Source organism: Haemorhous mexicanus, chromosome 3 (genome assembly GCF_027477595.1).
Source record: "Haemorhous mexicanus isolate bHaeMex1 chromosome 3, bHaeMex1.pri, whole genome shotgun sequence".
Taxonomy (NCBI): Eukaryota; Metazoa; Chordata; class Aves; order Passeriformes; family Fringillidae; genus Haemorhous; species Haemorhous mexicanus.
In genome coordinates, this window is record NC_082343.1 from 14,180,475 (window position 1) to 14,197,489 (window position 17,015).

Consider the following 17,015-nt stretch of genomic DNA (forward strand, 5'->3'; position numbering starts at 1 on the left):
AACCAAGCATAATTGCTGATGTTTCTGTGGAGCAAAGTTCAATTAAAAAAAAATGAGAAGAAAAAAGGGCAAAATAAAACCAAATAATACAGTTAAATGTGATTTACAATGAGAGGTTTTAAAAGTGACTTATGTAAATAATAAAATTATTGGATTGTAAATACTGTAGTATTCTACAAAAAGTGTTTTCCTTTCTGTAAGGAAATAATGGGGAATGTTCATCTCATGTTGTCAGAAAATTGATTGTTCTGTAAAAAAACCTTGATACTTGGAGTTTTTTATTTTTATCCTTTAATGATACTCCTTTCAAAGAACCAGCTGTATCTTTACCTCGACATCCTTTGCCTGATGGAAAGAAATCAAAGAGCAGCACACACTGGGACTAATGAGGGCTTACCTTGTGCTGTTTGACCAGTCAGCCTCTTCCAAACAGTTCATATGGCTGTGTTACTTCACAGGGTTTGTATACATTGGTTATGTATTTGTCTTTGAAAAGGGTGTTAAATTGTCATATCTAAACTAGTGAAGGTGGGGGAAGGATCTAAAAATGCTGGGTTTGATTACTATTGCTAGCTTACCTTCTATAGCAGAAAACCTCAGAGGTGTCACTTTTTTTGTCTGTTCCCATTTCTCTATAACAAAAACCCCCAAACAAACAAAATAAAACTTTGATTGCTTATTAAGTGTGCTAATAGTATCATTATTTAAAACTGAATTTACTGTATGCCTTGACCATAATACTTTTTAAAATACTGATGAAGAGGATTGTTTGCATTTCTTAATATTCAGATCTAGGCCAGAGGAAAAGTAAAGACTCAAAGAATAGTTTCATGAGCATTTGTCTTCAGTTTATTTTCCTCAGTACTCTGTTCTGAAGTTCTCATCAAGACACCAAAATTAATAATGGGATTTAATTGCCCAGCAGTCCTTGACATCACTTAGTCTGATGCCCACTCTTGTGGGCATTGCTTTAATAATACATCTGTTTGATCCCAAAAGAAGAGAGCTTCATAAAGTTGTTGTGAAAGCTTATTTTCTTACTGTAATGATACAGTGAAATGTTCAGCTGTGGCCGAATTGGAAAGGAAACGCATGCTGTTGTAGCTTGTATCTATGTTGGAAAAAAAATTTCAATACAATAAATCTTAGCTGTTGTTGAAAACTCTATGCTCAGCGGGAATCCATATTTCCTCAAGTTGTTTTCAAATTTTCTCCTTACTGCATTTTCAAAATTCTAAGCAGCTCTACCCCTCCTTCCACGAGTTAGACAAGGATTCTTGGGAAATACGGGCGGTGGAAAACTCAGGCTCATCCCCGGCTGAGTCAGTACATTAATCTCCTGGCTTGTAATTGGTTTCAAATTGTCTTTGTTAGAAGGCATGTTGTATTGCCTTGCTTAACTGGAGTACAGGGCTTTCCAATAGCTTTAGGCTTCCCCTTTGACACAGAGTGTTCCTTCATTCCCAACGCTGCATTGTTTTGCTGCTTTCTGTCCTCTCTCCCTGGTTGTTCATCTGCAACAACAGCAGGAGCAGGTGAAAATGATTTGTGTGAGAAGAAAGTTTTGAATGTTAAGCAACTTAATGTAAAATTAATATTTATATGTTTTAGCCTTGAGAAATTATGGCTTTCTTTCTTTTAAGTTATTTTTGTTAGTCCAAGTATATAACTGATACTTTAACTGCCAGGGATTTTTCTCACAGGGTATTTGTAGATAGCAGTAGAAGTTGCAAAGTTTATCTTCTATTTAAACTGTGAAAAATGCATTATTTATCTTTAAATAAAACAATACTATGCTGTGTGTATTTCTAAGGAGAGCTTTTAAGGCCATCTACATATTCAGAGCTACCCTCATGGGAGCCTATGCTCCTTTATAAATTCAGATAAAAGTATATAGAAGAACTCATATTTAGTGTCAGGAGTGGAAGCACTTAGAAGTGTCCACATATGTTCTCCTGTGGAAATTGGAGAAATTAACAATCAAAGCTAACTTTTTCAGAGATGCCACTGCCTCATCCACTGTTCAAGGTGATTCTGCTGGGGGGAGATCTCAGAACTATGAAGAGCAAGGCCTTGCTTGTCACTGAGGCTCTTATTTCACTGCCATTGTGGAGAATTAGGTGTAAAACCCTACTTAGTAGGAGTTAAGACATAGGAGTGAGTTACCTTCATTTGGTGCCTCCACTAGAGCAGAAATTCCCATGCTATTCATTCTGCCCATGAGCTTGGAAAGTGGCATCCCTGCATGTTGTCGTGGGTTTATGCCTTTGGGAAAGACAGCAGGTTGACCCAGCTGCCAGTTAATTAATTCATAACATTTTAGTAAAGAGTTGGAACAATTTTCCTGTGCCTTGTTTGATGAAGAGTATGTAACTACAGTTTCTCTGAATAGTTGCCATGTATTTACTTATGTTAGCATAAATTAATGGCTTTAATAGAATCCAAGTGATCCTGTGTAATTTCAGCTCTTTGATCTCTGGGTTGGATCATATGCTATCACTACTCTTGCTCTTGTTTATCAAACTCAGATGGTCTTTCTGGCAAAAAAAATATTTCAGAGGTGAACATCTCAGCGTAGGAGAATATAGTTGTCTCTTTGTTGCTCAGATGAAAAATGTCACTTAACTCTGGAAAATAAGAATATTTCATAGTCAACACTCTTACTTTTAGTGCTGGTGTTTCTGTGTTTAACTTTGTACCTGTGTTTGTGATGTTTCTTGTTAGCTTGAGCATGCCTTGCAGTCATACTTAAGGTGGAGTAATTTTCTTAAGGCTGTTGTGTTTGAATGCAAAGTATCCCAGTAACTAAAAGCATACTGTCCTTTGATTATTTGAAACTACTCTGGGAGTTTCAGCATCGTGTTTACTTTCAGTCAACACAGGGAGAGAAGCCTCAGCCTGATGAGGAAGAGAGGGAGGTGGAATGTCATAAGCAACTATTTTTGAGAAGTCCATAAATTATAATTTCCCCAATAAAAACATCACTTCTTCAATGCCCATTGCAATGAACTCATTAAAAGTATTTCAAGAGCTGTGGTTACATTTGAGAATCCTTCTACAAATGCAACTAGAAAGTTGTGCTTGCTTTCTCACATATACCCTTAGTTAGTTGCCCAGTTACTTACTAATGAGCATGTTTTCTACCTTGAAGGTAAGTTCTTGCTTCTATTTCTCTGATATTACTGTGCTAATTAGAGGGAACAAATTCTTTCCAGGAATTCTGTGTTTTTGTATAATCTTTTTCCTGCAAGGACAGGGCCCTTGCTAGAAGGGAAAGTGCACACCAGGGTGTGTTCCCACTTGGAAATAACTGAGACAATACTAGATCTTCTTGGAAGAGGTTCTTGTAGCAAAACAAAGAAGGGAAAAAAATTCTTATAACGAATTGGTAGGTCATTAAATCTTTCTAGCCCTAAGGAAAAGGCTAGGATATGGCTGATGTTAAGTGTGTTTCATGGCTATAAGAGCTGCTGCAAGAAGATTCTTGATTTAGGTATTTCTGGTAGCATGACCTGCACAGCCAGATTTGAGCGGTATCTTCCCTTTTTGGATAAGATTTATCTAGTGCAAAGATTGATTCCTTGCATTTCCTGTTAGATTCCTTTTTTATTGATATTTATTTTAAGGGGGAGAGGGGATGCCAAAAAATAACCTTTTCTAGATTATTTCTGCCTTGTCACCTGTTTCCTTTATCTTCCACATGGTAGCTTTGGTGTAGGTCAGGGTATTATTTATCTTTTGGCCTCTCATTGTCTAGGTATGTGCTGTGTAGTTTTCTGAATGATCCAAATAAATGTGGTTTTTTGTTTCAGTGGTCTTTTAAAAGTTGTTTTTGTTTCTTTCTGCTATTGCTTTTCAGCTTTTAAGGCACTTTTGTAGCAACATCAGTGGTACTGAGTCAGAGACTGGAAGGGGTTTTACTTGGTCTGTAACAATGCCCCAGATGTCGTTGAGAGGATCTTTTTCTGTAGCTCTTGCAGACTTTCCTTCTTCCCCCTTTTTTTCTAATAGCTCTTGTTAAAGCAAAGCATTGCTCACATGTGTAAAATCTAGTAGTCCCTGAGTAGCTGCAATAGGTTATTTCCCTTACTGGGTCACTTGCTGTTCTGTAATTATTTCATGTATACTTTGTTCTTGGATTGACAGCATCTATGTGTCTGCCCCAGCATGTCTGTCTAAAGCATCTGCAACTGCCAAATGTGTTTGCAGCTGACTTGAAGCTCCTTCATACTGTACATTGACTTGGTCTTTGTGATGGGAAATGCAGCACCTATTAAACCACTTCTAATTATTTTTATAAGCTCCTTTCAGTTCTGGCAAACTTTATTAGAAACTGAGTTTCTGTTTCAAATGAGCTACTATTTTACATAATAAAAGACTAATAAGCTAAAAATCATGGTCTTAGATGTTGCTTTTTTCACCCCTGTTTGCCTTCTGGCAGTGTAGTAAAGTATTGCATAAGCACTGGCAGATAAACTTCCCTGGTTGTCTCAGCATTGAATTACTTTATTTAGCTTCTTATGCTGATAATTTGTTTTAGGCTAAAATTACCTTGATAAATTTTCACGGAAAACATTTTGTTACTCATTTGTCAATAGCCCTGGATCCTGTGCATCTAAATGCCAAAAAATTTACAAGTAAGAATCAAATGGTTGCTCATATCTTTGCAGGTGTTTGAGGGACCAAAGCCATTGAGCTTTAACAAGTAACATGAGTTGCTTTATTGTACTGTACTGATGAGACATTTTCTGGCTTTGAGAACATTTAAGTCTGAAGATAAATGCTTTATAGAATCAGATTGAGTAGCCCTGGAAGCAGAGGCAACATGTCTGCATCAGGCTGTTGCCATGAGAATCCCTGCTGGGCCATGGAGCTTTACAAGCAGAAGTACAGATGGACCAGCTTAGTTGTGCTTCTTCCCAGGGACAGCCTGCATCCATGCACAGCACAATACCCATGGTTTACACCCTGAAATGCTCTGCTAGAAATGACTTTGAAGACTTCAATCCACCTGAAGCCCTCAGGACATCCTTTTGCAGTCTTGTCAGAAGAGAAAAGCTTCCCGTTGTAGCTGATGGAAAGAGGAAATTACAGAGCTGAAGATGGGGTTAAAGCTACCCTGCTTAGCAGTGGTTTGTAATGTAATCTTAGAAATAGCCAAATATTCTGTTGACTGATCCTGCTGGTGAGCTGTACAAATGAGATGTGAGGGCTGTTGTCTGGAAGACTGAAAAGCACAGCAGATCTTCATCTCTGACTGTAAGGTCCTGAAGCAGAAATATTGTTAGTTAATAGTGGGGTGGTAATTTGGCAACATGTGGGTTTTGACTATGCTTTGGATATTGATCTACACCAAAATATAGTAGATTGAAAACAGCATTTCATGTCCAGAAATGGAGAAAATGCAAATAAACTTTTCTGCTGCTTCTGGTGGGAATGAAATATTTATAAATTTTCTGCAGAACTGCTGCATTTTTCTTCTTTTGCTTTGGAGCCTGCCAGGTAACCCATCTATTGTTTGTTCTATGCTTACCTTGGAAAGCAGCCAGCTTGTAAGCACAGCTCACTAGAAAACTACAATTTATGTGACTTTTAAAGTTGTTATAAACTTGTGATACTTGCTGATGCGTAAGTATGCTTCATAATGCTTTGTACTCCTGACACAAAGGCAGCTCTGCAAATTTTCAAGTTCTTAAATGGAATTTTCCAATTAAATGGCTAGGACATTTTAAACATTATTTGCAAATTTTTTTTTCTTTGATATTTGTCTTGGAAATACATTTTTAAAAGCCCAAGGCGGTTGCAGAGCCTCAGAGGCTTGGCAGAGTTATATTCCAGTCATAATAGCAATTTATCTTTATTATTATTGAAAAAAATAGTGACATAAATTTGTCTGCAGGTGTTCTTCTCCATCTCTCATCTAAGTACTGTTGAGCCAGAATCACTTACATGATGGGCAAATGAAGATAAGTGTCTGGTCTTTCTCTTCAGTCATTTAATAATTCCGAGAATAGATAAAATCCATAATCTGATTTTAGGTGGAAACTCACTGGCTTTAGTAAGTTTGCTGTTGGATTTTTAGCATAGGGCCTGCTGAACTTTTGCAGCATGTAATGTGCTACTGAGAAAAAGAATAAAGTAGTTTAGCAATTGTTGTTGCTGTACAGGTGATGACTGTCACAGTATAAAAGATGCTAAAAAACAACAAAGCGGCAGTGGATAAGAAAAACAAACCAGACTGCAGTATTACCCATCCAGAATCAAATTCATTGCAGCATACATTATAGCTGGAAAAGGAGGAATTATTTGGGCCAGTATATTCTGTTACAAAACTGAGAGAGGTTTTTATAGAGGATGGTCGCAAATACAGAGCTCTCAATGAAACTTTTTCCAAGCTGGGTACCTTGCTTAAGGTATCTGAAAGTCTGCTTTTACATCCCCCCTCTTTATTTTCATAATTGCACTCTCTGAATAATATGAGTTAGCATAAGCTGTCATGCTGTTACTGTCCTGGTGATAGCCACTGGTTTTCCCAGGCTACATGAGTTTTCTTCATACGCCTTTCCTGTATTTCTTGAGTTGTTAATCTGATGAGAAAATTTGGTCTTGATGAGGGCAAAAAAAGCCATCTGAAGTTTCTTGGATGTCTCCTTCTCTGAGTGATTTTTAGTTCAGTGCCAGTGATTTAAAGATACTCCTGTGAAAATTACTAGTTTTCTATTTGAATAACTCTTCTTCAGCATGAAGTCCATTATTTTTGTTTCCCCACTGAGGATTTTATTGTGAAATAGATACTTCTGAAATTATAAATGTCACCCCTTCCCACCAAGAATAGCTCTGAACTAAAGTGTTGGGGTGCTCTTATGCAGGGGAAAAGAAATTGATTTATTGGTTTGTTTGTAACATCTCCAATTACAAAGTGGAATATTTTATCTGTTTTTCATAATTTCCACTTGGATTTGTTATCCATCAGTGTTGGTCAACGTTTTGGTCTGTAAACTTTGAAAACCAAAGGACAGATTTGCCAGCCATTGACCACAAGTAACTTTTTTGAAAAATAGAGTGGGCTTCAAGCTGACTTGCAGGTTTTATATAAAGTACTTAATAAACCCTTAAAATTGACGCTGCTCCATGTTTATTGAAAGGTTATGTTGTTTTTTTGTTTGTTTCTTTTATTTAAAGAGGGCTTGGGAGGAATGCAGCAGCTGTTTTTCATCTGCCAAACCTATTCTTGCTGACTTGTCAGCCAGCGCATTCTGTTTATATTGGTTGTTGTTTAATACAGGCTTGTGGGGCCCCAGCAGCTTGATGGATAGTGCAGAGCTCAGCTCCATGCATGGAAAGCCATGAAGAAGGAATTCAGAATTACTAGTGTCTATGCAATATGCATAACAAAAAAAATGAGGAAGCTTTTGGGAGTAAAAGTTCTTGTGCAGTTCTTCCTACAGCAAATTTGTCAATTCATCTAGATTTTCTGATTATAGTAAGGAATAAAAGCAAGCTACTTTTCCATAAATCATTGGTTTGTTTTTTTTTTTTTTTCCAGGAAGCAGCTGTAGCTATTTCATGATACCCTCTTACACATGATTTCACATACCTTAGCTCATGCTTTCATTCAAGCTTTATTGGTCTAATGGTTGTCTGGAGCAACAGTAGAAAGAAAACAGGTAAACGAGGGTGAAAAAGCATCAGACTGATTTGGTGTCTGTACCCTGACTGAATTACCTGCTTACAGTGTCTAAAGGCTGTACTGCAAAGAGTCTCAGCCAGCATTTTTGCATTTGGGAAGACACAATTACTTGGAAGAGCAAATTTAATATTCTATTAATTTTTTTATTGAATTATAATAGTCAGATTAAGTCTTGGCAAATAAAAGAGATAATAAATTGTAGGATGCAGTAATAATCGTATTTTATTTGTAATATTTACGGAAATTGCTCATTAAGTTTTGTACTTTTTGTATTTTATGTGTAAGCTAATATATGCTACGCTAATATATGCTATACTGTCAGGGGCATGGCTTGTGGTGATAATTACCTTTTATTACCCTATCCTATATTGTTTTATGTTCAATGTATCTCTTAAGTTTTTTAAATGCAAGAATTGTATAAAAAGGCAGTAGTTTCAGTGGTCAAGTGCCTGTTTCTTCACATATTTTTTTTGGTGACAGTGATCTGTGCCATATTTGTATGTTCCTTAAAATACTGAAGTGCTTAAGAGACAGATCAGAAAAAAAATATAGTTCATAAAGAGTTCTGCAGAGACTGACAGAGCTTCCTGCCTGTGTTGCGTAGACTTCTGATTAGAGTAGCTATTTCTGCAATTAATAATTCAGCTTCCTCCTGCCATTGCTTCCCCTAGAACGTCTTCTCTTTCTGCAGTTCTTTTAACTGAGGCATAAGTGAGAAGTTACATGATCAAAGAGACGGGGTGAGTTGTAGATCTGGAAATGCAACTGAGTCAGTCTGCACAAACTTGCTTTGAGCAAGTTTCTTTTTCAAAACGGTGCTACATAGAAAGTAGTTTCTTGCTCTGGGTGCAAGAATTGATAAAAATTTCCTTTGAAATGCTGTTATGGAAGAAAACCATAAAATGCTCAAATAGAAAAGCGTGGTGACTTTGTTGGACTTGAAACGTTCTGCTAGGATGTGTCATTTCCACTGAAACTTTGTTTGCTTGGCTGATGTTCAGACCTGCTCAGACCTCTCATTTGCATCCTCAAAACTGGGAAGGGTTGTCAATCCGCCTGCTCTCTTCTCTAGATGATTTTGTTTAGTAACCTGAAAAAACAATAGACAAGTGAAAGGTTGGGTCATTCATTTGCTGGTTCATTTAATGGACACCTAAGTAGTTGGCAAACTTTGTTGCTCTCTTGCCCACCTCCTAGAACTTCAATTCACGGCACCCAAATCAAAGGTTTTAAAAATTGTTGTGAAAATGGTATCTTCTGATTTGGAAATTATGTTTCCAAATGCAAAATTGAACATGGGAGCTGGAATTTACAGTTCACTTGTCTCACTTGCCCTGCTTGGAGGAAATCCAGAAGTTCAGTCAGTTTGGAGTTAAGGGCTGGCTTTCTTTGCAGAGCTGTTAGAGAAGAGGTGTCACTGGCTGTCTGTGTGAGTTTCTGCTTGATTTTAATTGAAAATGTTTACCTTTTCTACTGGTAATTGACTGGAAGAAGCATTAAATCCAGTGCCTAGTATTTCCCACTCAGGCTTGAAGGCTAATGAGCAGTTTTATTGCCCATGCTGATTGAATGGAAACGTGCTGACCAGTAATCCACCGTTGTTTTATTGGCTCTGAAGAGCATTTCTGTATTTTTTCAATGGTGTAATAAAACCTGATTTGCTCACTTCGTAGTACTAAGTGCTTGAAAATTTCTCTCGTTATCAGGCAGCTGGCTCTGTTTGTCAGGTGGTATTGCTCAGTGCTATGCTGAGGCTAAAATCTTGTTTTACATTGAGCCTGGAAGATGAATTAACCTGTTTGTACAAGCACTTTGAATTAGCTGGGAGCTGTTAAGGAAGTTTGAATCGTGTGGTGAGTCTTGTCTCTGCTGAGACTTTCAGACCTTAAGGTTTAGAACTTTCTGTTTCTTATCAGATAAACTTATTTTGCATCCTTTGCCCACTTACAAGCCACAGAAGCAGTTGTGAAGAGAAGTTTTGTTGTAGAGAACAGTCTCTTTAAAACCTTTTGAAATCAACGTCACAACAAGCTGTGGTTTGTCTGCCATTTCATCTCTACGTTCAATAAAAGCATTTAGATGTTAAATAAAACAAGCCAAAATCAAATCACAGGAAGATATCTTGGCTTTATGTTACTATGCAGATGTTTTGTTTGCATAGTTTATCGAAATAATTTCATGTAAATATTCTAATAAAAATGAAGTTTACAAAAACTGTTTGGGAAAGTATTTTCTCCCCTTATAGCCATGAATTTTTCAAATTAACTGAAATAGAAAGCCAAAATTGTATTTAAAGAATTACTGTTTTCAGTTACCTGGAGACAGAGCATGTTTCCCTTCTGCTATGGCAACAAGAACATGTGAAGTACAGTACCCCAATAACTTGGAGTTCTGCCATGAAATAGATGAAGAACTACAAGCCCAGTATGAGGGTGCTGTCTTTATCACTGTTTGCAGCTTTCAGTCTGAATTGTAAGATAATTTTGACTGTCTTTCCACAGCTCTGACCCACACAGCTAATGGGAAGTGGCTTTAAGATACATAAAGACCATCCTACACATCAAATTCAGTGTTGAGGGAGATTGCTGCATTCAAAAGGGAGTTGTCAGCAGCAGTAAGAGAATACTTCTGTGCTTTGAAAATGCTTGCGTCCTGTTCAGGCTTCCTGTCGAATCCTGTAATTCATTCCTTGGGTGTCTAATCTCTGACATGAGTCAGCTCCAATTTTCTTTGTTTTGAGATTTTTCACATTTGTTTTAGATCATTTTCCAAGTCCTCATTAAGTACTCCTTTCTTTGGCTGGTTTTTATCATGTTTTGAGGTTGCAGGCATGTATTTTGCATTGATTTGTAGCTGTTACTTGTTGAATGCAGGTGTTAGATTTGTGATGGCTGACATATCTTAGAGACAGTTTTTTTCTAAGGTAGGTATTTAAGGGCTGAGGAGTGCAAAAGGATGAAAATAGTCAGTTCCCTCCTGTCCTTGGTGGTAGGTGTGTGAAATGGTAAACTGGGTACAACAGCGTGGGTTTGCAGAGCCTGGCCTGGTCCAGCTGTGTGCCAGCCCTACAATCTCAACCCTTACAAACTTGTGCACTGCACTCCCAGTTGGATCTGCTGAAACTTTCTCCCTTTCTCTCCTTCATTGTGGTTGAGGTAATTCAGAGACGAAGTCCAAGTCTATCTGTTACTCTAGATAAATGCATATGTAAAGATATATAATGTGTTATATAGAAACAATAAGCAAAATGGGGTATTTATCACACTAAAAATGTGGCTTCAAGAGTGATAAATGGCATCGATTGAAAACACACGTGGTCTCTTTTATGTCTAGAAATAAACAGCACAGTGTTTAATCCACTGGAATGCACTGTAACTTACAATGTATACACTGGAATGTAAAAGAATGTACTGCTTGGTGCTGGTTGAAGAAGGGGAAATTCAGAACTTCCTCAGGTCTTTTCCATAGCTCAGATACTTTCGTCTAAAACAAACAAACAAAAAAGTGTTTATGAGGCAGTCTTTCAAGGAAAAGACAAGATTTTTTTTTTCCTTAAATCTTTGGTTGAGTTTAACAATTTGAGGGAAGGACCAGTGTAAACTGTGAAAAAGACAGCCCCTAAGTAAGTGACCCACATTGCTTTTCTAAGAGTCTAGAAGGATGACAGAGCAGTGTCTCCTCTCGTTAGCTCTGGTGGGGGTACCTGTGTGCAGCAGTCAGGTGTTTGGAACTGGAGCATGTCCTCTGTCCCTGTTGTCTGGCAGCCTTTTGGAGCTGCTGTGTCTGCCTGGCAAATGTCACTGCGTCTGACTGATGGCTCTGAGAGCCTCACAGAGGACCAGAGCAGCTGGCCTAAAGCCTAGCAAACTCCTGTTCCGTGTCTGGTAGCAGGTTTTACCTGTCTTGAAGCTGTTTCCGGTTGTTTAGATACATTTGTTCCTCAAAAAAATGCCTGTTCAGATCAAGCACATAGAATTTTAATTCTGTCTGCTGTCTTTTGCAGTAGGTCTCAAATCTTGATGTCAAGAGAAGACTTTTTCTTCTAACCTTGCTGCAACTAATAATTCCACCCCCCCCCCCCCCCCCCCCTTCCTGTTGGTTCCTGCTTTCCTGCTTTTTTCTGGGTTTTTTGTTTTGGGTTTTTTTTTGGTCCTCTTCTGCCTTTATCGTGGACTTCCCCCACAGAGGTTTGCAATAACCAATAGAAAAAGTCCTAACAGAAAGAAAATTTCCTCCAGGGCCTTACTCTTCAAGGATCCCTTAATGTGTCAGAATTGATCCTACTTAGTGCATGCATATGTGCAGACGTGGTTATTTAGTTCCTGGTTTTGGCAGAAAAGAGAGAGCTCTGTACTCCAGGATATAAATATTATGTATTTGTTTGAATTCAAATTCCATTTCCAATACAGTGGTCAGCAAACATTTGTAGTTAGTGTTGCTTGTTTTACTATGCTGCAGAAGCAGAGTTAAATACAGCTTCCTATATCCTTCTTGCATTAAAAATTTGCATGGCCTCTTGTCTCAGCCTTTCTCCAAATACCATACAGTGTAGGCAATTGTTTAAACCTAGAAGTATCTCAAGACTAGAGCTACTTTCTTGTTATTTGTCAAGATAAAGTAGCAGAAGCAAATTTCATCTGCTAGCAACCCTAGTGTTGCCATTTCTTGACTGTCAAATACTTTGCTATGCAAACATCATGGCTGTGGACATTGTACAAAACATGCTTGAGATAAATCATGTATGTTACCATACACAAGGCTTAATGGATTGCTTTTCCACTGCTCATTTTAAAATTAAACCCCCCAGCTTCCTGTTTTTCTTGTCCTGAAGTCCTGTCTATCTGAGCTCTTAAAATTTCTAAAATAGCCTGTCAAAAAAAGGAATTCAGTAAAGTGACTAAAAAGTGACTTCTGCTTAACCTTTGGTTTTATAAACAATTGGCTGAGTCCTAAATAGATGAAAACAGTCTATTTTTAGGCCCTAATTTAGAGAATTGATATTTCCACATTTGCTTTGTCATTGCTGGTAGTAGTTGCTAAATTGTGAAAGCTTGTAGCTATTACAAATGCTTGGAGGATTGCTGAGTGTTCTGCCATAATGCACTAAGAAGCTCAATGTACTGTACATTTCAATTTATAATAAGACAGTGTAGCTGATAGCAGAGACACTGAAATATTTCAAGTCTAGACTATGCCTTAAAGAACACAGGCTATTGGCTTTTTGGTGCAGCAAGTTGGGAAATAACTGATAAGGGCAGTTGAAGTACAGCAGACTTCAAAAAGTGATGAGTTCTCTAAGCCAGGATGGGTTGGGAGGGTTCAGCCACCGCTTGCCTGCCTTGTTGGGATGAAAAGGGAACTGGTGTTTGAGAGGGTTGGTCAGCCTTGCCAGGTTTGAGTGGTTTGTGAGGGAGGTCACACAAAGATGGGGAAGATGAGTTTCTGCAATGCTGTGTTTAGTAAGAAGAAATGGGATGGAGAAATAGAAGAACAAAGTTTCCTGTCTTTAGAAAATGGTAACATTAGTATTTCACCACAGACAAAGATAATGGCCAAAAAATTTAATGTCACTGGTGTTCTCTTAATAGCCCTTTTGTACCTTTGGATAATAAAAATAGCTTGCTGAAGGTTTTGAGTGGAGCTACATATTGTAGTAATGGGAGGAAATTATGATGTAGCTGATACTTTTATGGCCCCTTTAATATCCCAACTCACCTTACAAATCACTGTGTTTATAAAGTCCTTCTCTTACTGCTGCTGGGGAAGTAGAACATTTTGGTTGTGTTTACTGTTGTCCTGTGTTGTTAGCTGTGGAAAAAAGGAGGAATATTACCTCAGACCTGGCTTGTGGACTTGAAGAATTACATATTTTCTTTCAGTTTGTCTCTGTGTAACATAATGCCAACCCTGTTTTTCAGAGCCATGGTGTCATGGAAGGGGATGTACTTTGCACTTGCACTATTCTTGGGAAGTTTCTTTGGAAGTATTTTCATGCTGGGCCCTTTTCTGCCTTTGATGTTTATCTCGCCAGCCTGGTACCGCTGGATCACCGACTGCATTGTGGCCACTTGGCTCACACTCCCTGTGGTAAGTGGCACATAATCCAGGTCTGGGCAACTGTCCATAATCCCACAATTTACCTTGCTCACTAAAACTTTGGATTTTATTTTAGGGTTTTTAAAGCTGTTTATGCTTCTGTCTAAACAGGCCCTTACACACTTAGTATCTGTGGAGACTTTGGGTTTAGCTCAGTGTTGTAAACCATGTGCCTGTTTACAGTCCCCCTCTTCTTTCACAGTTTAATTTATATATCAGCTAATGTTGTGTGTTCATTTTATGCTTGAAAAGGTCTTTTTTTGACATCTTCATCCAGTGTCAATCAGATGCAGAGAAGAGTAGGTGAAACTTTAATAAGCAAAAGAAAATTTATTTAAACTGTTGACTTCCTTAATGAGTTGTCTTGTAAACTCTTTCTTTGAACTGTGCCCCAAGTGTTGTATTAGAAAAATTGTCCACTGCCTGGTACATTGTTGTCAACCTTCACCATTCTCTTACTTAATCCTTGTAGAATTTAGCCCTTGTAGTTGAATTAGAAATAAATGTTTTTAGGTGAAAAAGAAGAGCTCCCCCTAGAAAGGATGTATTCCTCACGTATCATCAGCTTTACAGCTATATGAATCTGGAAATCAATAACAAAGCTCTTCCCTGAATTGTTCCAAAGGAAAGGCAATGTGAATGGGATGTCTCTTCTTCCGTTCTCTAAAACCCAGGGAATGTTGTTCCTCTAGGCCATTAGAGATTTGTTTAACTTTTTCTGAAGTGAAATGCCATATTGGTATGCAGAATATGTATCTTGTGCCATAAAGGAAGTTCTATCCTTATTGTGGATCAAATAGTTTCTGCTTTTGCTGTTTCTGCCTTGTATGTTTTAAAGGGGCCTCAGCTGTTTCTTATTCTAAAACTTTTCTAGTTTTTATCATTACTAAATGCAGTGAAAATAGGAGGGCTGATGTAATCAGCAGTAAAGGAAATAGATTGTTATTTCTTGTCATGATAAAATTTAGCTGGGTACTGATACTTTCACAAAATAACTCCTTCTCGGCTTGTCTTCAAATTTTTTTATAATTTCAAACTCTCCAAAATCTAATACCAATCTTTTCTTGGATTAGTTGCCTGGGCTTTATAATTCTGGGTTATTAAAACTAGTTTGTGATAACTTTTTCAGTCTAGAAGTTTGATTTTTAGCCCACACTAGAGCTAGACCAAAATAATTTTAATATCTTCGTGAAAAGGATTCTGTCTTCTGAGAATCTTGGGGATTTAGGTTCAGGAAAGGAGTCTCAAAAAGATTTTGCATCCAACCATTTTGAGGCTCAGACCTTGTCTGCCTTAGGTTTCTGTCCTTACACCCACTGCATTCTTAGTCAGGAAAAGCAGGTTCTTGGTTTGTGTCCCCAAACAATAAAGTGCTCTTGTGCCAGTTGGACTCCAGCAGGGAAACTCTGACCCTGACCTCTGTGATGTAAGAAATTTTCACCTTCCTCACTCTGCTATCACATTTTACTTCCTTTCTAGGAGTCAGCAGGATGGGACAGTGAGGTGGGTCTGAACTGTTTCAGTTTAGTTTGGCTTATATTAGGCACACACAGAGCTGGCAGAAATATGAACAGAAGTTATTTTACTTTCTAGAGCTCGGTTTAAATCCCCAATGTTTGTTCTTTTGTGGTTTTTGGTGGGTTTTTTGGTGTTTTTTTGTTTTGGTTTGGTTTTTTTGGAGAAAGAGTGAGGAAGAGAGGGTAAGGAGGTAATTTGAAGGCCTTTTTCTTATGGTGTTTTGCTGTTTTCTTTTTCTGTGCTGACTGGGTTGGACAGTGTGCTGCCAGTGACCCTGACCTTAAAGGCAGTAGATGTTTGTGCAGCCAATTGCACCTTAGATTACCTACCAAGGTCTAATCCATACTGAGTCACTTATGTTCCTTCATGATAGTATTCCTGGAAAACCAGGGAAAGGTAACTTTAATGCAGTGATGTGAATAGAGTACTTTTAAAGAAGTGCTGCTTAATTGTTGCTTCCTCTTCCATTGAACAGCTATTAATGGAGAAAAGCTGGCTGCTTTATTAGCTGGCTGCATCATTGTTTACCAGTTGTAATGTGAGCGAATAAGTGAAATTATATAATTCAAATTAATTTTTATTGCTAATGGGGTGATGCTTTTCTTCTGGGAGTAAAGCCATAATACTGAGATACTATTTCTAGGCCTTGCTGGAAATGGTGTGTGGTGCCAAGGTGGTTGTCACTGGAGATGGATTTGTTCCTGGAGAAAGGAGTGTCATTATCATGAACCATCGCACACGAATGGACTGGATGTTCCTGTGGAACTGCCTGCTGCGATACAGCTACCTCAGACTTGAGAAAATCTGTCTCAAATCCAGTCTCAAAAGCATTCCGGGATTTGGTATGTCACTAAACCCTTTAATATGAAAGGAAAGTATGTTTAAATTATGTCCAGCACAGTTCATAACCTGCTAAATCACATAGGTTTAAATTCTGTTTCAGTATTTTTTAAAAAAACCCCTTGTGTAAAATATGTGGCATGTGGAGTGATTAAACCATAAATCTCCAGAGGACACCTGGACTAAATGCTAAGCATTTCTTTTTTAAGATACTACATGTTCTGCTGTTGCTTGTAGGCAAATATATTTCTGCTTTACATACCAAAAGCATTTCTCAGGATGATGAAAAATTATTTTAAGTTTTTTCAAAGTCTCTTTCAGCATTGTGGTTTGGGTGCTATTTCACCCCACATTGCAAATGCTCTCATCAAGCTTCTTTCTTCATTATCCAATGTAAACTATTGGGAAGATTAAAAAAAAAGCTCTGTAGGCAATTGCAAAGTTAATGGTTCATTTTAATAACTAATTTTAAATTGAACTTGGCTATGCAAAATATTCTGTGCAGGATATGAAATCATCAGGATTTATATTGATGTAGGCTGGAAAGAGATCCGAGTTGCACGTATTCAGAGAAATTGTTTCAGATAGTCCAAAAATTGTTGCACAAATTGTTTCTGAATAAATAGGCAGACTTATCTGAAATAAAAGCATCTCTGCATTTTATTTATCTCTTAGATTTATTTGCTGTTTTATACAAAACTAGCTTGGGCAGGATATGCGTCAACTTTATGATGTCGAAAGAGTAACCTTATTTATGGTTGCCTTTTGTCAGGCCATTTATCTGAACAGATAGTTTTGGCAGGATTCCATCCTGAGGAGCTCTCTTACTGTTTCATTGGATTGCATTCACTGTTGCATTGTGTTGCATTCA

At 37.8% G+C, this 17,015-nt stretch overlaps 1 protein-coding gene across 8 annotated transcripts in view; it reads left to right on the forward strand.

Moving 5' to 3' along the window:
* The window catches only part of LCLAT1 (lysocardiolipin acyltransferase 1), a 112,003-nt gene that overhangs the window by 23,950 nt on the left and 71,038 nt on the right, over window positions 1-17,015 (forward strand). For 5 of the 8 annotated variants that reach the window (XM_059840870.1, XM_059840868.1, XM_059840875.1 and 2 more), the window contains 2 exons: window positions 13,609-13,777; window positions 15,948-16,146. In XM_059840870.1, coding sequence (XP_059696853.1) covers window positions 13,613-13,777; window positions 15,948-16,146 — 364 coding nt within the window. In that variant the 5' untranslated portion in view covers window positions 13,609-13,612. Of the gene's footprint in view, window positions 1-7,546; window positions 7,668-13,608; window positions 13,778-15,270; window positions 15,290-15,947; window positions 16,147-17,015 lie in introns of those variants that run through there. The other 3 variants (XM_059840872.1, XM_059840873.1, XM_059840876.1) reach the window with 2 other exon arrangements.